The sequence below is a fragment of the Rhinolophus sinicus genome, chromosome 16 (assembly GCF_057876585.1).
Source record: "Rhinolophus sinicus isolate RSI-liver-muscle chromosome 16, RSI-T2T, whole genome shotgun sequence".
Taxonomy (NCBI): Eukaryota; Metazoa; Chordata; class Mammalia; order Chiroptera; family Rhinolophidae; genus Rhinolophus; species Rhinolophus sinicus.
In genome coordinates this window covers 123,005,822-123,030,584 of record NC_142516.1, presented here as the reverse complement: position 1 = coordinate 123,030,584, position 24,763 = coordinate 123,005,822, and the positions used below count along the sequence as shown (strand labels likewise).

At 32.6% G+C, this 24,763-nt stretch overlaps 1 protein-coding gene and 1 long non-coding RNA gene across 3 annotated transcripts in view; one reads left to right on the top strand and one right to left on the bottom strand.

The window, feature by feature from the left end:
* SGCZ (sarcoglycan zeta) overlaps window positions 1-24,763 on the bottom strand; it is an 804,816-nt gene that overhangs the window by 34,653 nt on the left and 745,400 nt on the right. For both annotated transcript variants that reach the window (XM_074329720.2, XM_074329721.2), the window contains one exon: window positions 6,420-6,542. In XM_074329720.2, the coding sequence (XP_074185821.1) occupies window positions 6,420-6,542 (123 nt within the window). The remainder of the gene's footprint in view (window positions 1-6,419; window positions 6,543-24,763) is intronic.
* LOC141571044 (uncharacterized) lies at window positions 7,750-12,437 on the top strand. The gene is made up of 3 exons (XR_012495535.2): window positions 7,750-7,862; window positions 9,606-9,715; window positions 12,152-12,437. It is a non-coding gene; the product is annotated as an uncharacterized LOC141571044 (long non-coding RNA).

The following is a 24,763-nucleotide window of genomic DNA, read 5'->3' as shown; positions in this document are numbered from 1 at the left end:
AGATTGCTGTAGTTTGAAGAAGAATGCAAATTTAAGGGCCATGTTGAAAGGCTGATATCGTCTAATTTGCAATATATTAAAACTATGCATATTTTCTTTCACTCCCTTTGATGTTACTTATTGGGATTCTATATTATTAAATCACTTCCTGTGGCAAAATTGGTTTAGTTTCTCTCTTAATTCACTCTTCTTTTATTAGCAGAAGTCCCTACCTCAAGTTTTAACAAAGATCATAGCCACCAGTTAGAGCCAGCATTTCTCTGCTACCCTTACAGTTACACATAAGCACATGAATAAATTTTGGCCAGTATTATATATAAGTGATGAGCTGTGATATATGAAAAGTCTTTTCCCTCTGCTTCCTCTTTTTCTCCCTTCTCCCATGATGAAATGCAGAGATAATAATATATGACAACCTCAAGTTCAGAGAGAATGGCAACAACCTGCCCTAAAGGGTTGCAGATTTGCAGGTTTTAAGAAACCTGTATCACTGGATACCTCACAGAGTCTGCCTATGTCTGCACTGCTCTGTGACAGAAAAACAAAATTTATATTTTTTGAGCTACTGTTTTTTGGGAATATTACTAGTATAACGTATCCATTTTCTATTTTTTAATTTTTTACATTTTCTCAGGAATTCTTCTGTATCTCTAAATATCTAGTAAAATGTACGAATTTCCATTTGTAATACTGAATATACAATTTCTACTTCATATATTTTCAACTCTCTTATTTTGTTTCCTTCCTTCATCCATTGTGCAACGTGTTGTTGTTTTTTCCGTTCACAAGTATTGATCTTAAAAAAAAAAACAAACACATATAGAGGAGAGTAATGGTATTTAAAAATTACTATATGGTGTTCTTATCAAATACCAAATTTGTGCCAGAATTGTTCCTAAGTATTTTTGTATATATCTTTTATCTTCACCAAAATCCCTCAAAATTTCCTCTAATGCTCCTTTAAATAAGAAAAAAACCGACAACATAGGATTAGAAAGATTCAATAATTTGCAAAGTATGGCATGCAGATTAATGATACCCCTACCGAAGATGTTCACTCCCTAAATCTTAGATACTTTGAATTTGTTGCATGACAAATGGATTTTTCAGATGTAATTAGGGTTACTAGTTAATTAACCTTAAAATAGGAAGATTATCCTGAATTATCCAGGTAGCTGGGTAATGTAATAAGTCAATATCATCATACGAGCTATTAAAAGCAGATAACTTTTTTCCAACTGTTGGCAGAAAAGGAAATAAAAGATGCAACAAAAAGGGAAATTGGAGAAATTTGAAGCATGATAGAGAGGTACGCAACCCAGTTTCCTGGAGGCAGGACACTTGGAAAGACAGGACAAGGAAAATGGGAAACCTCTAGGAACAAATATCAGCTCCTGGCTGACAGCCGGCAAGAAAACGAAGTAACTGCAAGCAATTCTCGTAGACCATATTATATAAGTAATGTACTTTTTAAACTTCATGAGGATATACAAGAAATCAGACTATTCATTCACATAATGGCAAGGTAAATGCTGTCTTTGAGATATTTTGTGGATCTAAGGCCCACAGCTATATGAAAAAAAAAAAAAAAACATTAATGAAAAATTTTAAAAATACTTCACAGAGATGCTGATTGATTCAACATGGCCAATTTATTTTTGTTTGTTTTTAAAGGGGCTCTCCTCTTTTAAGACTTTTTCTCACTTATTTTATACAATTGTATTTTCAAGTTTTCCTTTAACAAAAGCAGGGAACATTTAAATGAGAATTTGGAAAAATAAGGACTGTCAGTAAGGCTCAGTTCATTATTTATACCCTACAAAACCTGCAATCAGTTTTTACCTGGACATTGTGAGAGAACACAGAGTGGTACTACTTTTTAGTGTCTCTAAGATCTTTATCCTCAGTAAGTTTAAGAAAACAGCTAGAAAACTATTTGAGCAAGTTGAGTGCTTTAACATAAGTCTGTAGACTTGAAATGCCACCCAGAGAAAATTAAGTGATTGCACAACACTTTCATCAGAGTCTGATCTGATCACACATCTTTAAGTGCTATTCAGACTAAGGAGCACCATCCTGTGGGCTGAGTGTTACCGCGTTCCTGGGATTTGGACAGGAGGGAGGAACAATGGTCCTACATAATAGAAAACTTGATTCCAAAGCTGACCCCTTCACAGTGTGCCAATTTAACAGAAAAGAACAAGGATGTAGAACACTAATAAAAGCAAACCAGAAAATATTGATTTCAACCCAGAAACATGGTGTTTAATTTAAAAGACAGCTCTTCAGAAAATCCTTTCTTCTTTTGTCAAACAAGCATTGGAACTTGTCTATCTATCCAATCACCCAGACAAAGAAGTGATACTCTTGGTTTTCAAGCAAACACTAGGGCACAGGTTGGAGGCATGGTTGCGATTCATTATTCTTTCAGATTGCCAGTTTTAATTTCTACTGCCTGGAAAAAAAAAAATCTTTTCTCCTCATTTATTTAGCTATTTTCTCTCACAGGCAAAAAGAGAGGTCTAAGTCTATCTAATAGCTTTTGATTTAACATGAACATATTCTGTACGTGTAAAGTTTTGCACTTTATAAAGTCAAATGACTTACACACGCACTTTGGTTTTTAAGTTGATACACTATTTGGAATACAAATGAAAGTACAAATTGTAGTTGATTGATTCAGCCTGAAAGTACCAAATTTAAGAGTCTTCTGAGTACAAGGATTTCTATATTTATTTGTTTACTCAGTCTCTAAAGATAATTGCATTAAGTGATATCATTGACCGATATTAGAGAATACAAAATGAAAATAAAGTTTTCAAATATTCATATGTAAGCTAAGGTGTAAAACTCCCATATATTCAGTGATACAGAGAGGGTATGATAATGTCAAATAAGTATATTCAAATTAAAATTTAAGTAAAATATTACTGAGCATTCAGGTAATATCAAGAATAAAAAGTTACAAATTTTAAACATATGATTGCTCATCATGGTGATGGGACAATAAGGGGTGTTGGTGTTCAGGGAACCATTTGAATTTTATTTCTATCCTCCTGAACCCTGGGAGCATTTAAATGTATCAGGTAAATTCCTGCTATTTTCTAGGTAAGATAAATGTATATATCCTGAGCAATACTCGATCAATGAATAATTTTAGTCATAAATGATTTTGCCTGAGGTGTATAGACACGTTACTGTCTAAATAAATCCATCCACTTCTGTCACCGTGAAAGAGAAGCCCATGTACAAAATGCATTGTTTATAAAGTACAAAATCAGAAAGAATCCATTTTAATTCCTATGAAGATTGCTTAAATAGAAAATTTTTGTGTCACAAATTTAAAAATTCTAGAAAAAAAACTTCACACAAATCTCTTGTCACATACAACTTTGAAGTCTTGTCAGCACCATTAACTAATTTATATGAAGCACCCTGGAGTCAGTGGTCCTTTGTAGTGTTATCTGTCAAATAATTCAAGCAAAGCTTTAAGGTATATGTGGGGTTACGAATCAGTCCCTGTTCTCCTAAATTGCATGCTACACTATGCACAATTTTCTCCTCCAAGCATGTGTAATTCTAAGTTACATTTGCCTTTGATATTTTTGTATTTCTTTATTTTGGAAGTATCACAGGAAGGAGTAAAGCAACTATAAAGTTAATATGCAATGTTCTGGTAAAGCGGTAAGGACCTAGCAGGAATTTGAGAGTGTGTGCATATGTATGTATCTTTGCCTCTGGTTCTGTGTATATGGGAAGCAAAAATGTGACTGGATGCATGGGGCAGAGGGATTTTAATCAGCTAAAATACTCCCTAATTTAGCATGTATTTTATTAACAAGATGGAGCCACTGTGTATCTACATCAGGTTAAAGCCAGGGTTATTTGTTACAGGCACCCTCATTCTTTTATCTGAGGTATTATGCTTCAAAAAATATACCAGAATTCTGCAATTATGACCTCAAAATTATATTATTTATTATCTAGGATCTTCTGGAAGCGTGTGATACATAAATCTATGGCACAACTGATTCATTTTCTGATATAATTGGAAAATATAGATCAATCAAGAGTATATGAAGAGTAAACTCAAAGCTACGTATATATGTTGAGATAGAGGAAAAAATGGAAAAAAGAGCCAGAGTGAGACATGTATTTATCCATGTATACATACATACATACCATGCATATGTCAGACACACATACACTCATACAAACACAGAGGGGGAAAGAGTGACCAAAAAAAAAAAAAAAAAAAAAAAAAAAAAAAAAAAAAATGAGTAAGTTAGCAGAGATGATGGCTAGAAGGCAGTTAATTGAAAAGAAGAAAAACAGATTTTTCAGGGAGAACTTTCTCCCCTGGCTTAAAAACTCAATTAACAGTCCATGGATAGTAGCCAGGATACCAAGAAAAAGAGGAAAATAAAGTGGAGTATCCATCTACCTCAAATAAGAAAACAAACAAAAACCTAGGTGTCAAACGTTGTGAACACAGTGCTTTACTGCAACTGTTATGTGACAAGTCAAGGTGATATAAATATCAGAGAAAATTAAAAATTCCATGAATCTTAAAAGCTGTGAAGAGCTCTAGAACTTTCCTTCACGTACAAATGCAAAGTACACAATGGGAATACATGACTATTGATAAATAATTTGAGGGTAAATGTGTAATATCCTAAATGCTATCTCAGGATTATGTTGGTATCAAAGTTGATAACTAGTAGGCACTCCAAGGTTCAAATATTGGTAAGTATTGAAATGACGTCTTCCAAATCCTCCTGAGTACACTTCTACCTGGGTCCCCCAATTTCCCACTAACCTGAAACTCAACATTAGCACCAAGGGTCCCTAAAGTCAATGTTCTTTCTGATTTGTCTGCGCTCCATGCCAACCATCATCCTCACGCTTTTTTCTATTTATTTATTTATTTATTTATTTATTTATTTATTTATTTATTTATTTATTTTTGTCCCCTTCCTCCATGTCAGGACTTAGGAAGGTCCATGTAGTCATTTTTTTGCCGCACATGTATGCCTCCTTTCCTGACCTTTCCAAGGAGTTTTAAGAAAAAAGGGAAAAGAGGCAGATGGGCACCCATGGGGAGCACCCCAAACACTGCCTTGATGTTACAAGCTCTGGCTACTCAGCAGAACACTCTCACAGCAGACAGGAGGCCATGAGGATCAGTAGGGAAGCTGTTAGTGGGTTCTGACCCACCCTAAAGATGCCCAATGAGGAGCCCAACTCAACAATCCTTGTTGAATTTCATTGCTATTTGTACATCGGTCTTCCAATCCACTGAGGCACTCATGTCTGGGACATTGACAATATTAATTTTCTTTATTAATAAGAATAAAGAGCTAACCTTTACCATGTTTTTATTATGTGTAGAAAACATTCTAAACAAACACATGCACACACTAGTTTAATTTGGGCACTGAAGTTATTATAATTTCAATCATTTAGGTGAAGGAAAATTGGAGGCATAGAGAGTTTATTTAAAATAATGAATGGTAGAGGCAGAATTCAACCCAAAAGCCACGGAGAGCAGAGATCAATTACCATGCTAACAGCGTACACATGGCCCAGAGGATTTAGTTGGACCTAAATAGATGTGATAGCTATCCCATGAGCTGTTCCCAAACTCAGGTTTGGGAAACACCAAGTCAAATATACTTTAACAGACAAAATTCAATAACATAGGCCTCTGGTTGTTTTTAAAATAGTTTTATCAAAATATGTATTATTATTGTGAATCAAGTAATCCAAAAGCAATTGTGTTAAAATAACCTTCATAAAATTATTCCCCATTCCCAATTCTGTTTTTAACTTTCTGTTTTTTTTATTTTTTTTTATTTTCAATTTCAGTTGGTGATTGACTTTATAGGCCTTACAAGAAATGACTTTTACAATTTTTAATAATATGTGATTAGCACTATTTCTTGATTTATATACTTTTGAGGATAATAATGAGCCCTAAAGAACAAGAATTTAGTTTAGTTATTATATAATCTTTCTCCCTATTTCATTTTAAAGTTGATATTTACATTTTCAGTTTTGTTTTGTATATCTTTTACTTTTAAATAATACTTCTAAATTCTATCACTTTGAGTTGGCTTTACGCACTGTCTGACCTCCAACTTATCTTACACTATTCATACCCCCTTTTCTACTTATTCCCCACCTGAGATGTACAGCTCTACTTTTATATCATTAAACTAATATTTACATTTTCTTCTGAATACACAACCGGTGCCTTCTGTTGGAAGACTATTGCAAAATCAAATGCTGTGATATCATGATGTTATATGAGACTCAATGGTAGACATGTGGATCACACATTTTATAAAGTAGCTTCCTGTTCAGCTGCATATTCTTTCAAGAAGTAAACAATATTCCAAGAACTCAGTCTACAGTACCTGTAACTTTCAGCTTTTCAGCTCCAATGGTGATCTCATCTTCGTCTGCAGAAAACAGCACCCTGCCATCTTCATTCGCTCTCACTTCAAATCTTTTACACTGAGCTTCGACAGCATCTGCTCCTATGGACCCAGGAAAGGTTTAAACAAGAAACTGGTAAGCAGAAAATCATCAACATGTATTTCTTTAAAGAAAGATAAAAGCAACACATATATTATTTAGTTCATTTTTATCTGCAGTATATTTTACACCTGGATTTATATTTTGAATTATTATAGTTTTCACGAGGATGTCTGATTTGGTAGACTATTACTGGGCTAGGATGGTTGGGCACACATCTAATATATAAATGCCTGACATAGTCCTAATGAGGTTTGTGGGTTTAGCTAGTTAAAAAGGATGTATATATACAATGAGAGACGATGCTAGCTTTATTCTAGGTCACAGCCTGAACACTTGACATTATACCTGGCCCCTGCTCAAAAAACACTCACAGACTGAATGACTCATGTTTTCTCTTTGCAAGCAGAAAATAGTGCCCATACTTGCTACATCACAAGGTATTTGAAAAGCATTATTCAGTTGTGAATCTTTAGTTACTCTACATTTCATAGAATCTAATATTGGATTTTGTTCACCCTTTACTATACTGAATGTGAATCCATTTTACAATCTTGCAGATATATACATATATTATACATATAATATATGCATTTATTGTTTTTAGTGCATCCTGATGTATATTCTAATAAATAATTTTCTTGATATATTAAAATATAGTATTAAATAAATGTAATTACATCATAAAATTGGAAATCTATTTCCAATATATTGGAAAATTCTACATATCAACCCATTCACAAATTACAAAGTCATTTCCCATATTTGAAAGACAAAATTAACTTGAGTGTTTAGAAGGCATCAATAAGAAGATCAAACTGGTTAGAATTTGTTATTATTATAACATCAAATTATTTCTTTTCACATATATGGATCAATATCTTCCCCTCCTGTTCATATTTGGAGCACCCCTACTCTGCTATCTACATCAGAAACTCTTGAAGATACAATCCAGTCCATTCAGGGACGTGTGCATATAACACTTTGTGCATACTTCTGTTCATTTATTTTTGCATATGCTATAGACTAGTGCTTGTGTCTGCCCAAAATTCATATGTTGAAATCCTATCCCGCAATGTGATGGTATTAACAAGTAAGGCCTTTGGGAAGTAATTAGGTCATGAGGGTGAAGCCATCATGAATGGGATTAGTGCCCTTATTAAAGGACACAAGTCAGCTTGCTTCTTTCTGTCTCTCTGCTTCTCCCAAGTGAGGAAATCCACGACATGCTGGCTGTCTGTAAGCCAGGAAGCAGCCTCTCACCAGACACTGGATCTTTGGCAGCCTGATGTTGGACTTCCCAGTCTCCAAAACTATGAGAAGTATATTTCTGTTATTTAAGCCATCCAACCTATGGTACTTTGTGATAGCAGCCTGAATGAAGAAAATGTAGTGCCATTCTTTTTTAAATGTATGTCTCTCTGTAATTCAAAAAATGAAATCCTCTCTGTAATCCAAAATGTGTTCCAAATTTAAAATTGTGCCTTGTTTCTACTGGGCACTTAGTAGAATAATGTTAGATGGTTGATTGAATTCTAGACTTTAGCTTTCTTTCCCTTTCCTTAGTCCTTATTCTCACCTTAGCGATACTCCCAATCCTAGCCCACATGTTTTGGTAACTTACACCTTCCCATCATCATAGCTTCTGAGGAGCACTTAACCAAAGGAAAAAAATTATTTCCAAACCCTAATAAAATGTGGGATAATTTCTCTGAAAACAAGATGTATATTTTTCTTACATTTTGAAACTACATATGTTGTTTTCAGGTCCACATAGAAAATTTGAAAAGCTTCAGCTATGATAACGTTAAGCAAGATAAAACTGGTGTTAAACTTGTGAGCTATTAAGTTTAAAACAGTGTGAAATCTATTTTAAAATCTGTTATTTATTAATTTTTTTAAGCAAAGGTCTTATGAAATTTAATGACAATATTGGAAAAAACATGGAAGACCTACGTAGTCTTTGATTACCGTCATTGTATTTGATCTTGCAAACATTATTTCAGTCACCTGTATTCAGTTGAGTGTGTGTTCTTCTAATTATGGTCTAGCCATTTTATATTGTGCTTTTAATCTTTGAACATAGTAACTCAACTGGGTGATGTTCAAAAACTATGGGTGAGGCCATTGTGTTGGTAGATGTGATTTCTGAGTTTTGAGGCCTCTGTTTCAATCTTTCCTCAAGGAACTCAGGCATACATTAAATTAGAACTGCCTAAAAGATATTATAGATAATATACACATAAAATCTTAACACATATACTATGTTACTTCCTTAAAATATACTTAAATATTGCATGAATTGATCCACACAGTACATCCCTCACTTCAGCAATATTGAGACATATTAAGTTTCTATATATATGTGTTTGTGTGTGTGTATACACAATACATATATATCATATATATATATATATATATATATATATATATATATACACACACACATACAATACGTACACACATACATACAATATATATACAATACATATAATACATACAATATATATACAAACAATATATACACACACTAGCAAAACTTTTCTTGGTATAATTTTTAATGTCATTATATGGGAGATCTTTTATTAACATAAAAATGCTATACTAGGTGTTATAAACTATTAGAGATGTAAGTAGAGTGGATATGGCAAAGGGGGTTGAAATCTTAATTTGTTATATTTAAATAAGCAAAGCAAATAAGAAAATATTTATGCACTCAGAATAGAAGCCCTACATCTAGGTCATAAATAATTGCATGCAGAATCATCCAATTAAATACATATATATACATATGTATATGCAGTCTATGTTAAACATATTAGTATAATTACAGAAGAATTCAAATTACAGAATTTGAATATATTGTACTTCTGTATACTGCTTTTTTTTTTCTGAAATGGAAATCAGTAAATATATGTAATTGGGCATATATTGCCTTGTTGTGTATACTGATGTTTAAAGTTATATATATTAGGCTATGAGAAACTGAATTTACTATATCCTAACATGGTTTGTATTGCCGTATTCTGTTTTTCATGTTCCTAGCATCACATTTTCTTTTCTAGGTCAACTCAGTATCCAGTTGTTCAGAGGGGTCATGATGTCCAGTTCAACTGTATCTCAACCAATGAGGCTTCCACAGTTGCCTGAAAGCAATATGCCTGAATAACTCTGGGTAAGGAGCTCTGATTCCTTAGCAGATAGATCATGGGAGAAGGGGTAATCCAAGCAATTCTGTATTTCACTGGTCATCTTAAACACAAATGCGCTAATTAAAGTATCAAGACTAAATGCTTCCTTAGGAATATCTCTGACAAATTTATATCAGCAACTTCAAAATCAAACCGAGAACAGTCAGGGATAAAACAAATGAGAATTGGCAGAAAAAAACAAAACAAAACAAACAAACAAACAAAAAACGTAAGCAAAATAATAGGTTCCATAAAGGACTGAAGGGTTCAATACACATCCAAATATTTTCTCTTGTTCATTTAAAATTTTGTATATATTCTTCAAAAGCAAACAAACCGAAACAACAACAAAACTAATTTCTTGTTCCCCTCAGATAGTTTTCCTTTTTTGGAACATTCATATTCTTACAGTCATATTCAGTAGCCGAAAGCATGTTTTACTGACAAGTAGAGAGACTCCAATAATTTATCTACCGTCTTTGCATTTTCTACATTAACTCAGTCAAACAGATGAATTGGAAATTTTCCTTCAATAAAAATCTCCAAAGGGGCTAAAACAATATATTACCACGGGGCCTTTTGGTACAATTTAGTACTTATTTAAAGAAAGCAAGGCAAAGATCAAAATAAATATGTCTGATTATGTCTAGTGTGTTTTCCTCAAGCATATCTTGATGTGTTTTTTTTTTCTTTATGACTTTATGTCCGTCAGTATATTTAAAAGATTAGAAATTCCCATGAGAAAAACAAGATTCAATATAGTCAACTAACCAGTGTTCTGAAATTCCTGATTTAGAATTATCATGGACCAAAAAAGTAAAACCAAGTTTGAAACAAAAGAAACTGCTTTCATGAAATATAAACATAAAGAAGTACTGTACTTTATTTTATTTTACACCATGTGTGCCATTGAAAACTTATAGGTGACGTGTACTGACTGACTCATTGAAAGAAGTACCAGATTGAGGTAAAGAGGGAGGCCTGTCTCAGAACAAGGGCTGTTGAGCCTTCCGCATTTTCAATCCTCATAGGATCCTGCTAGAGATTAGTCTTACCATCCCCCCACCTCTAACACACACACACACACACACACACACACACACACACACACACACAGGAACTAACTTTCGTTTTGGAATGGAAAGACTAGCCATTCTTCCTCTAGAAAGTCAGCTACATGAACTACGAGGTTACACTCACCTTGTATCCCTTGAGGCTTTTGACCATCCCGTGTCTAGACTGGTGCCTTGTACACAATAATTCCTTAATAAATGTTTGTTTTTAAACTAAAATTAATTCCACTACTTCTGACCATTTGTACTTTTGTGCCTTGTTTATCACTCCCTTACCCATCCATACCATCCCTACGATCATGTACTAGTAGTCTCCATCTTCCATTTTTGAAAATTATGAAAAAAGTTATACATATAAAATTGAAGAAATAATGGTGCCTACCACTCAGTTGAAGAAATATTTATTAGCACTAACATAGATGAAACCCTCAGTGTAACGTTTCCCCTCAGGGGAGCTCCAAATGTTAACATTATCCTCAATGAGTTTTTATCATTCCCATTTTATAACTTTACTACTTATGCATTTGTTCTTAAAACATTTTTTTTAATTTTGAAAAGTTTGCATTTCTCTCTCTCTCTCTCTCTCTCTCTCTCTCTTTCCTTTACATTACTTGCATTTTTCAGTGACTAGGTTTTTTTTCACACAGTGTTAGATTTGTGAGATTCATCTATTTTGATACATGTGGCTCTGGTTTATTCATCTTCACTGCTATGTTCTGTCATAAGGATATACCAGAAGTCAGTGATCCATTTCCCACTAATAATCTTCTAGGTTGTTTCTAGGATAGCAGAATCAGTAACAATGATGCTGTAAATGTTTTTCTACAAGTTTCATTCCATAATTGGGCAAGATTTTTCTAGGACTGAATTGAGTACATAGGTGTGAGGTAGTAGAGAATGTACTTCAAATTTACCAGATAGTAAGTAATTGCTTATTAAATTGATACTGTCCAAACTGACTGTCTCAATTTACATTCCTACCAGAGAGTATGAGAGTTCCTGTAGCTCTGCATCATTGCAAACACTCAGTGTTATCTGACTTTGCAATTTCTGCCAGTTTGAGTGTGTAAAAGTTATACCACTATGGTTTCAATTTACAATTCCCTGACTACTGGAGGACTAAACATTTTATACAGCATAGCTCCTCAGTCTCCTTTACTGACAACAGGTGCTCCACAGTCAGTCCATGGGGCACGCTGGGGCTAACTCTCTCTAGAAACGGTCCATTTCTCATAGGGATGTTATTCTCTCTGACCAAAGCAATTCATTTATTCATAAGCATGTGACTGAAATGTTCTCTTGATTTTGGCTCTAAATTTTGAAAAAGTGGCACATTCTTCTTTTCAGATCACAGACACTGACTTTGATAAAAACCTGGAACGTTTAAGGCTAGCTTCCACCTGGAAAAAGTCTGTCTGAGAATTCAGCCAATCAGCAAGAAGAAGAAAAAAGAACAGAAAGAGAAAGAAAAGGGCACAGAGGCACTCCTGAAAAATTGCTTAAAAAAATGGATGCAGTTAGAAACAAACTAATCTACCCATGGGCTTTCCAATTATGTGAATCAATAAATTGCTCACCCACTACACCCTTGTTGAATAGTTCATAAATTTTGATTTGGGTTTCTTTCAGTTGCATTTTTTAACTCTTTTTCTTATGTTTCCATGTATTTTCTCTATATATTTAATAGAACTTCTAGAAATCTTCACCTTTAAAAAATCACTTCATCTCCTCTTCCCCTTCCCCCACAAAAAATATCAGTATCTAATTAAATATATAGGATTTCCTGAAATAATTCTGGGGAGGGGCACTATAATATGCTGAGGCAAATTCTCTTATAGATTTTTTTATTGGGCAAACTAAATTTCGACTTAGATTTGTTCAAACATGGCCTTAATGGTATAAATATAATCTTTTACACTTGTATTCTAGGATTTTATTTTTGGTGTCTCTTTGTCTTATTCCTATTGACACTGTTGTCTAAGAGAAGTGAAAGTGGACATTCTTGACCTGTTCATTTGTTTAAGGGGCCTGACTAAACTCCCTGTGTGGAAAACATTCTGTTGTTTACATATTATAGAACACAAAATTACAGCATTTCAAAATGTAGATGGCACAAAGTTGGTGGGTGAGATAGTATTCTCTAGAAATTGTTTCCACTTCATAGGCATTCATGTTCTTTTGATTTATAAAGGAAAACATACAAACAAAAAATGTCATGTCACATGCAGTGAACAAATACTATCTGATAGAATTACTATATAAGAGTAAAATGAATGAATACTTAAGTAATGAGAGGAGATTACTTACAACTGCATTTTTAGTAAGTGCTTTTGTAAGACAGAAAGAAGAAAAAAAATTCCTACTGTCCTCTGGTTATGGCTCTTTCCCTAACTTCTCAGCAGATATTGATACTGGATAAAATGGGTTATTCAATTTATGGAATGTGTGGTGGTAAAACATGGGATGTGAAAACCCATTTCTTGATAATATCCAATGAAAATTTCACCCATTTCAGACAATTACCTTTTTGTTTCTAATATGTGTTTAATAAGAAAGGAAACCTACTAAGTCCTCAGAATTCCCCCCTCTTTCTTATTCATAAGCTTGTCGTGATCTTCTGTTACATTATGACACATCTGTATAAGTGGTTTGGTATAAGTTCTTCATACTCTTTTTCCCTTTCTAACACATATTTTCCTTTAATAATAATTAAGATCTCAAAGAGATGTATCAACATTAAATATCAAACACAAGCATAAAAAATGAGTTGGTACAATGTTTTCTAATATATTTTATGCAAATTTCCTCTTAACAAAATGTAACAACTTAAGCTGTGGTAGTATAATTTGCTGATGTATTCAAATAATAATGCAGTCTTATGGGTACCAATTAATTATGTTTCCTATCAAATATCACATTCTTTTTCTATGATCAAAAACACTACATTGATGATTAATTTATCATCTGAAGATCGTACTAAAAGTTATCTTAACAGTACATGTATTTACTTTTATAATGTAAGGGAAGTTATACGGAAGCCATTCTAGGGAACTATATTCTTAAAATCATTATCAAAAATTCATTAGCTGTCTACAGTATAACTTCTTGTGTATTTATTTATACTACCTTTTATACTCTTTAATAAGAATATTTAAGGTGTGCTTATTGACATTTAGATTTTACATAAAAAATGTTTCACATTTCCCCTTAATAAGTCAGCCTTATTGTCTTGTCTCTGAATTTCACTTAATGGGAATGTGTTTTTAGTGTTATAAATAGATGAACACTTCACAAGAATAAACTTCAAGATAAACAATTTAAGAAACCTTGTTATAAAATACACTTTTTATTATAATTTGATCATAATGAATTCGGTTAGTGTGAGGCAAATGCAAATTATTATTGATTTGTTATATAGCTAATGCATATTTTTATGATTACATGGAATTTTTAGAATTGCTTGCTTTGAAAGCACTGGTTCTGATTCCCAAGGAAGCATAAAGCAGACTTGGGTTTCTGGGAAAAAAAAACAATAGTGTAGTTGGATTAAAGCTCTTAGAAAAGATGATATAGTTTCTGATACAGTAAAACAATTTCGCAAATTGGAGGCTTAGCCCAGCAAAGGTTTGTTTCTCATTCATGTTCATTTCCAGAATGAGTCAGCAGGGGGCTTTGATGACTCTAATCACCCAGGGACCAAAATGATGAAGGCTCCATCTCAACATATGCTTTCAAGGTTAATAACAAGGGAAAGATATATGGTAAACTGAGCACTGCCTCTTATGTTTCATTTAGAATTAACACATCACTTTTTATTTTACTGGCCAATGGAAATTATATCACCAAGTCTGTTTCTAAATAGGTAGGAAAGTAAAATCTTGCCACTAAATTGGGGGAAAAATAGCACAAAACAGATTTTCTGTTAATAGCCCTATTGACAACATACCTCTCAAAGGCCATGATGAAAAATATGAGTATTGGACTTACTCTCTCACATAACTATTATGAAACTGGACAAAATATTTGTAGTAATTGCTTTTCAGATATTTGACAAAAGGCAGAACAAGGTAGTAGTCCCTGAGGCAAGGAAACAGGAAGTGAACTTCTCTTTCATTTCAAGTTTATTTCTGAGGACCATTTACAGATCAATACCCAGGGACACAGAGCCCAGTGGCACTGGTGGGCAAAGGAAAGAGGGATTAGATTTCTGGAATGCTAAGGGGATAGACTTTGAGGGGTAGTGTAAACGATGAAGGGGAGCTGAGTTTCAAAGGAGACCCAGACATCCGCATAGAGATACCCTTAAGTTTTTGTCCAAATATAGAGCTGTACATGCATAGGGTGATATACATGATGATTATTAGAGAAGGATCACTAGGCAATATGTAAGCTGCACAAAGAGTGAAAATATTATAGAACTCTAGAAGATGTTCAACTTCCATCTAATTAGAGTGCAGATACTTCTGTTGAGACCCCAGAGTAAGTTACCGTATCCCTGGAGTAAAGGCTACTCTAGGTTAACTTTAACAAGTCTAAAATGCAGCCTCAACAGGATCTAGCTGATATGCCAATGAGTTCACTGTCCCAAAGTATCAACATAATTCTTTAAGTGAAGACAACTAAATCCAGCCTCTCAAAAAATTACTAGACATACAAAGGAGGAAAATATGTTCCTATCCAGGAGAAAAATCGGTCAATAAAAACAGGCCCAGATTTGCTTCATATGCTGGAATTAACAAAGATTTGAATTTACTATAAAGGTGTTCAAATCTTTAAATGAAAGATGGACATAATGAATACACAGAAAAGGAATCTTAGCAGAGAAATGGAAAATTTAGAAAAAAAACACACAGAAAAAAGAAAGGAGATAAATGAAATGTCTGGAACAAAAATAATAAATACCTGAAGTGCAAAATGCAATGAATGAATTTAATTGACATATTATAACCTGAAGAAGAGAAGATCAGTGAACTTGAAAAAAATTGCATAGGGAAGATTCAAAGTGAAACATGGAGAGACATGAAGACTAGGAAATCAAAGAACACAGCCCCAGTGACATGCGGAACAATAAAAATAAAAGGAGATTAGCTAAAAAGGCAACGGAGGAGACAAAACAGAATACTAAAAAGTACTTAGTTGATGGCAGGATTGGAGGATAAAAGGAACACAAGATAGAGGAGATAAGCAGAAAAGAGCCAGCAAGGTTTATATGTTTCCATTTATGTTTAAATGGAAACATACCAATAATTATTTTTTAAATACAAATGGAAAAACAATAAACACTACTATCTATATACTACATATATCACATAAACACTATATATAGTATATATGCATATATGATACATATAATATACACATATATGTGTATATATAATATGTGTGTGTGTGTGTGTGTGTGTGTGTGTGTGTGTGTATTTATTTATTTATTTTTCATTTATTTTTATTTTTTTTAAATATTGCCTACAGTTAGTGTATCACAGTGTAGATTCCAATCAGGAGTCGGGGCTCAAAGCCAGAAGACATTGCAGAAAATGTATGCCAACAACAGGAACCCTCGTAGACATTGGGATGACTAATGTTACCTAATGGAAGACTTCTTTAGAAACTGGATTCAAATGAGATGGTACTTTTGTTAATATTTAAATTACTTCAGTATTTTTTATGGGAGTATTGACCTTCAGGAGAATTTTAACTTTCACGCATATCAATCAACAAACCTTTTCTTCTGCAGCTTCTGATGTAAAGTATACCCTGGAGACTTCCATATACAGTAGGATAGCTCTTCTAACATATATTTTTTTCCATTATTTGTTTCACATTTCAAATAAAACTGTTATTGCACAATTTATTATTTTATTGTACAAAATGTAGAGATTTCACTTTTGCTTTTAAACTGTTAAACAATTATGTCAATCTCATTTATTTAATAAGCAATTGCTCTTCTCACCTCCCTATTGATTTGAAAGGATCTTATATTTTGATCTTATTGATCTTATATTTAATTGATCTTATATTTAATTACTGTAGATTCACGGTAACTTTCTCAGCTTTATATTCTCTTCTATTGCTTTTGCTCTTTCTAATCCCAAACTGCATTCATTATTGTGCTTTTGGTATTTAATGTTCATGTAATAAAATTCTCTTGGGTTTTCATTTAAATTATATTATTTTGGAAATATTTAATCAAGTTGTAAAATATCCATTAGCATTTTCATTTGAATTACTTTATATCTCAAGTTAATTTTGGATAAAACTGATAACTTTAAGAAATAAAGATGTATATTATCAATTTCAGTTGTTTCCAACATATATTTTCAAGAAAATAGCAATGTAAAATGATACAATGAATAGAAGGCATTATTCACTACTCACTTTTATGTTCATCTTAAACATTTGCATCTAAAATAGTATATTGTTACCAGAATTAATGAGCTTTTGGAATGTCAGAAAACTAGAGGGAACACATATAAAACCTTAATGTCCTGTCAGTGACTGGTTAAAGGGCCAGATGCTATGGGTAATTTAATTGTGCTTATCGCCCAGCAGCAGTCTTGTGAATGTCATGACACGTGGAAGCACCTGCCCATGCTGATAAATCAAGTGATGACACTTAACTGTAAGATGCTAGAATTAAATGTTACCTTGAGTGATCATCCATACTATCCAATAAAAATCATAGTGATTTTTCGTAAAGCTTATCTTCTGGTTGCTCTCCCATTGAGAAAGTAATACCGCTGTTACTAACAATGATGGTCGCTAGCATTTCTGTAGTGCTTAATAAGGCTAAGACCATCACTGGCAACGACGCACTTAATGATCAAAATAACCCCAGAGGCAAGTAATTATCATTATGCCCATTTTACAGTTAGTAAACTCAGGCACAGAGAAGTTAACTCACTTGTCTAAATCACACAGCTGGTAAATGGTTGCATGAGATTTTAAACTCATGTAGCCTGGCTCCAGAGTCCATGGTCTCCATTCGGATGCTTTTCTGCTTCCCAGGATACTTTGAACTGATGCTGAACTCACATCAGCAGTTAGGTTCCTGAGATCCTCCTCATAGGATAAACTGGGCCTCAATCTCAGGGCATTAAAATCAGCATTTTCCCTGCCCAGTCCTGTCTTCCTATCTTGCTCATTCTCTCACATGTGTTCCTCTCAAAAGCACTCTTCTGTATGCTTTCTGCACCCAGTCGGCCAACTCTGTTTCCAGACTAAACTAAAACAAGACCAAACTAAAAGACGTTAAATATACTTTCATTTAGACACTCCACTGGTACCCATTCATTGGTTTATTTCTAATTTACATCACAAAGCATACTTTAAATACCCTCGTGTCACCCTCAGCTCAGACTTTTAAAGTGACTTTTCATAACAAATAATGTCCAAAGTTTTGGACTTAGATTGCAAATGATATAATCTGAACCCAACTAGTATTTCAAATTTAAGCTTGGTTCTTCCATCTGCAAACTACCTTTCCTAACAAAGTAGATCAATTATTAAATTGATAAAGTAGATTGTTAATTTAATACACCCAGAAATATATTTACAAGGGGATGCAAATAGCAAGGACAGAAGAGAACCTTGGTAATACTATACAATAAGTTTTAGTATTCTCCTTGTGAGCAGATAAGAGAGCATTGGGAACTATGGTGGGTATAAACCTGGTGGCAAATGCATAGGAAATATCTCTAGCTATGAAGGCTAGAGGGATGCAGGGACAGTGAGCTGGAAAAGAATTTACACTTTCTAATTGTGCCTTCCAAGGCTTAGTGCCCAAACTTACGGTCACTATTTAGTATGTATTATATAACTTTGTGCTTCTTGAAATATATCCATATATGAAAGCTCAATTATACTAAATGATATTTCTTTGATTACTTTGAGTATGTCTGCTACACAGAAAGAAAGAAAAACATAAATTCTGATCTATTGATGTTCTCTATTGATGGCATAGAAAAATTTTTATTATGTTACTATAAATATTGTAAAATGATCAGGGGAGAAGAGGCGTGATAAAAGAAAGAATGGAAGGGGGATAGAAAACTCATTTAAGATTATAATCATTATTAAATTATTTCTAATGTCACATGATGTTCTTTCTTTGAAACATTTATTAGACTCTCTTTCAAAACTGTTTATTTTTATTACTTATACTGTAAACTTACTAACACTTCCTTCAATCCATTAAATATTCTACACATAAGCAAATTCTTGCTGTATTTTGAAATGACATAGTTGTTATTCATCACTTTCTATGCTCAGCCAGTGACCTTGTGACTTCTATTTGACACTAAATCAGCCTTGCAGCTTTTCTTCCTTTTATATTCTAATCACATTCTCCTTTGAAACTTCTTACTCCTAAGAACCATAATTCACTGGAGTTTGCTTAATTTTCAGCAGCTTTACATTGTTTGCATTCATGTTATTCCCTTTGTTATCAGTGTGATTTCAACAAATGTATACCAGAAATACTTTCTATTTTTACTGAGCTTTAAGGAGGTTATTCAAAGGCAGACTTGACCTATTTAGTGTTACATTCAAAATACCTATGGGCTATTGGTTGCCAGAAGGGAGAGGGATTGGGGGGATGGGTGAGAAAGGTGATAGGATTAGGGAGTACTAATTGGTAGTTACATAATAGTCAGAGGGATGTGGAATACAGTATGGGGAATATAGTCAATAATATTGTAAAATCTATGCATCATGTCAGATTGGTACTAGAATTATTGGGGGATCACTTCATATATAAATGTTTAACCATTACACTGTACAACTGAAACTAATAAAAAGTAATATTGAATATGAACTCTAATTAAAAAAATAATATATATGCTATATATAATATATATAATATATAATATATATCATATATAATATATATACATAACATGTGTATATACATATATAATATATATATTTCTCTCTATATATGTATATATATATGTATCTGTATATATAGTCTCAGAATGTAAAGCACAGAATAGGGAATATAGTCAGTGCTTTTGTAATAGCTGTGTGCGGTGTCAAATGAGTAGTAAACATGTCGGGGTTATCACTTCGTGAGGTGTGTAAATGTCTAATCACTATGTTGTTCTATACACCTGAAACTAATAATGAAAAAAAAAAATACCCCCCCCAAAAAAAAGAAGTTATGGGCTAGTCTGAATTATCAGTTGATTATGGGTGAGAGAACAAAAACAATAGCTGTTTTTTGAAGGGAAGCTGATTATTTCATTAAATTAAAACAATTCTACAATTATGAAATATTAGTGTTAAAAGAAATTTAGCTACCTCTACTTTTAAAACTAAAAACTGAGGCAAATGTAGATTATTTGTTATCTTCTCGAAAGTACCAAATAGTAAATTTATGTTGAGTTTGAGATGAGCCTGGTCATCAGGTAAACACAATAAAAAAAAATAGTTGTGCCTGAAGAAATAGAGAGCAAAAGTTAGAGGGGAAGATTTGGGAGTTATCTACATATATGTGATATGTTAAAGGAGCATATCACACAACTTAGATAAAAGATATAGATAACATAAAAACATATGGGGAAAATATTTTAGTGATGTGGTATCAGATGGAAATTATGTGAAAATGATTTTATGAAATTTAAGACTGAAAATGAAATGAGTCTAATCTAAACTCACTTTGAATCAATAATGAGGACTTAGTTATTTCAATAAAATTAATAAGAATCTGGGCAGCAAACGATCATTGATTGTACAGAATCTGATACCTGCAAAAGAAATGTGGTTAAATGTGCACCTCAGACTTTATCAAAAGTTTCTTAAAGGAATTTAACAAGATCTGTGTGATCTTGTTAACTTTACAGAAAATAGGCAAACTTCTCCAGAATGTTCTATCACTTTGCATTCCCAGCTGCAGCGGTGCATGAGAGATCCAGCAGCTCTCATCCATGGTAGCACTTGGTGTTGCATCTTTTATTTTAGCAATTTTAATTATTATAGTTTATAATTTCTCTGAGCTTTAAATGAGAAAAGATGTACAATTGATTTCTTAGTGTATAATATTGAAGGCTTTGTTCCCCAGACATATTTACCCACGATTCTCCAGTGTGGCTTAGGTTGTTGGTACATTTACTGATTCAGTTAAAGTAGATTCAGTTAAAAGTAAAAATTGGGTGAGGAATGAGCTGGTGATGAAATAAGGAGATCCAAGTAGGAGGCCTCAGAAAGACAGTGTATGGGGAAAGTGAGCTTATTTATTTTTTTAGAACCACTTATCCCTACTCCTTGCAAAAAATAACTTGCATCATGACTGGTCTATAAATCATTTTCAGTAATCTTTGTGGAATGATACAAAATGGCAAAAGCAATGTAAGATTAGAAATGAGAGATTGTTTCTAAATAATGTGACAGGAGAGAAGATGGGTTTTAAAAATTATGAGTTATTAACATTCTTTACTTCTTTGGGGAAGGGATAAAGGAGGATGGACTATTAAATTTACACTCAACTGATATGTTTGTGTGAGCATTTACAAAACAGAGCAGCAGACATGTGACCTCAGAATGGAAGATTCAAAACAAGTCATGCTAAAATTGGATCAATACATGAAGGGAATATATGCGATTTGATATTCTTGAATTCAGGCAAATAAATATATGACAAAATATTGTTGCTTTGTAGTATAATTTGAAGTCAGGAAGTGAGATACCTCTGGTTTGGTTCTTTTTTTCTTAGGATTGCTCTGGCTATTTGAATTCTTTTGTGGTTTCATAAAAAAAATAAAATCTGATGACTTTTTTGTTCTATTTCTTTAAGAAATGCTATTGAGGTTTTGATGGGGATTGCATTAAATCTGTGCATTGCTTTGGGCAATATGGCCTTTTTAACTATGTTGATTTTTCCAATCCATGAACATGGAATATATTTCCATTTCTTGTGTCTTTTACAATTTCTTTTAATAATGTCTTGTAGTTTTCAGTGTATACGTCCTTCACATCCTTTCCTAGGTATTTTTTTCCTAGATATTTTATTCTTTTTGTTGCAATTCCAAAAGGAATTGTTTTTTCATTTTGTTTTCTAAAATTTCATTGTTAGTATAATGGATTTTTGTAGATTTTTGTATCCTGCAACTTTACTGCATTTATTTATTGTTTCTAATAGTTTTTTGACAGAGAATGTAAGGTTTTCTGTGTAAAGAATCATGTTGTCTGCAAAAAGTGACAATTTGACTTCTTTGTTCCCAATTTGGATGCATTTTATTTCTTTCTCTTGCCTGATTGCTCCGGCTAGAACTTCCACTACTATGTTGAATAACAGTGGTGAGAATGGGCATCCTTGTCTTGTTCCTGATCTTAGAGGAAAAACTTTCTGTTTTTCACCATTGAGTATGATATTAGCTGAGGGTCTGTCATATAGGACCTTTATTATGTTGAGGTACTTTCCTTCTATACACATTTTATTGAGTGTTTTCATTATAAATGGATGCTATATCATGTCAAATGCTTTTACTGCATCTACTGATATGATCATTTTATTTTTATCGTTTATTTAATAATGTGGTGTATCACATTGGTTTGTATATATTGAATCATTCTTGTGCTCCTAGAATGAACTCCACTTGATCGTGTGATGTATTATCTTTTCAATGTATTGCTGTATTCAATTTGCTAGTATTTTGTTTAGGATTTTTGCACGTGTATTCAACAGAAAAAAAAAAAAAAGGTCTGTAGTTTTCTTTTTTTGTGTGTGTGCTGTCCTTGCCAGGTTTTAATACCATGGTAATGTTGGCCTCATAACATGAGTTAGAAAGTATTGTGTCATCTTCAATTTTTTGAAAGAGGTTGAGGAGGACAGGTGTTAAATCATCTTTGAATGTTTGGTAGAATTCACTAGTGAAGCCATCAGTTTGGGACTTTCACTTTGGTGGCATTAGTTCTTTCATACATATATACAATGGAATACTATTCAGCCATAAGAAAAAAAAATGAAATGCTGCCATTATGACAACATGGATGGATTTCGAGAATATCCTGCTAAATGAAATAGAAAAAGTAGAGAATCATATGATTTCACTCATATATGGGATATAAAACTAAAAGCAACAAACAAACATGACAAACAAAGAAACAAAAACTCATAGACACAGAGAACAATTTGGTGGTTACCAAAGGGAAAGGGTGTGAGGGGAAGGTAAAAAGGGTAAAGGAGATCAAATATATGGTGACAGAAGGAGATTTGACTTTGGGTGGTGAACACACAATGCAATATATAGATGGTGTATTAGAGAATTGTACACTTGAAACCTATATAATTTTATTAAGGAATGTCACCTCTGATACATTTAATAAAAGTAAATATATATATTATATATAATATACATTATATAATATACATATATAATATATATAATATGTATAATATACATTATATATTATATTACTTGTATTAAACTTATCAGAGGTGACATTGCTTAATAAAATTGTATAGGTTATATACACCATCTGTATATTGCATTGTATATATCTAATATATAGATTATATATGGTGTATATATATATTATATATAATATGTACCTACACCGTATATAAACTATATATTATATAATATATATACACCATATATTATATACATATGCACGTATACATATATATGTATATATATACACACCATATATAATATATGGTGTATATATATTATATACATATTTATATAATATATATACAATATAAATATATATTATATATATAATATATATGCACCATACATTATATATATGGCAAAATCTCTCTCTCTCTCTCTCTCTCTCTCTCTCTCTATATATATATATATATATATATATATATATATATATATATATACACACACACACATGGCAAAATATCTAGAGAAAATATCGTGGGAAAAGGTTGCAAGTAAATTCAGAGCTTATTAAATACTTTAACTAAAGAACGCAGATTAAGGGATTTCTAACAATCTTAAGGTTGTCTTAAGAAATTTGGTAATACTGTTTCCTCACTATGAGGAGTATATTGTCAGGGGTCCAATAAATACTTGGAAAAAGGAATTGCTGTCATTTATTTTTCCCCTTTCCTATACTCAATTTTCTATTCCCACTGTGTTTTATTTTTCTGATGTATTCATTATCTGACTTGGAATTTCTCCAAAATTACACATAAGAATAGACATATAATCGAAAGAAAAACTTGGAAAAAAAAAAGCTAATGTGGTTAACAGAACAGGTCTTAAGTAATGGTCCCCACAGTTTATTTCCCTCTATTCCATGACCAGGCAATTGGCATTGTTTTTAATAGTCTGGGCTTGATTGCAACCTCATCTAGGGCCTCAAATCCTGAAGTAAATAATCTTCTGTGTATACATGGACCCCTAAATTTTATTTAGCTTCCTACTACCAGATGTTTTTGGATAATTAGCTTCCATAACCTTATATTTGTGAACAGTATGCCCCATTAACCAAATTTCCAAAGACAATTTTCTTATTGAGTTCAACAAAAAATTACATGTTCAATAAGTCAATTATATATGAAACTCAAATTCACCAGCAATCTGAGGTCCCACAAATGGAGCCAAATTAAAAACAAAGCTTGGTTCAGTGTATAAATTATAAACTCATTAATTTCAGATAAATCATATAGCTATAATGCTAACTATCTAAAATATGAAGTAAAAAAACATTCTTTTCCTATTTTGTTTACTTTATTCTACTATTATCATTTAATGAGTTCTGTAATAGATAATTTTATCTCATTACAATATCCTTACCATTAAAATTTAAACACTGGGCTATAGCCATAGCATATTTTGAATAATTTTATGTAATCATAGAATTAACAAAATGGTTATTAATTTCTTTAGTGCTTTTCTCAGTATTATAATGTCAGAAATACTGACATTCTTGCATTATATTTGTTGAAAAAAATCTATTATCTCTTTTTAACGTCATATAAGGAGATGGACTGGCCTAGGT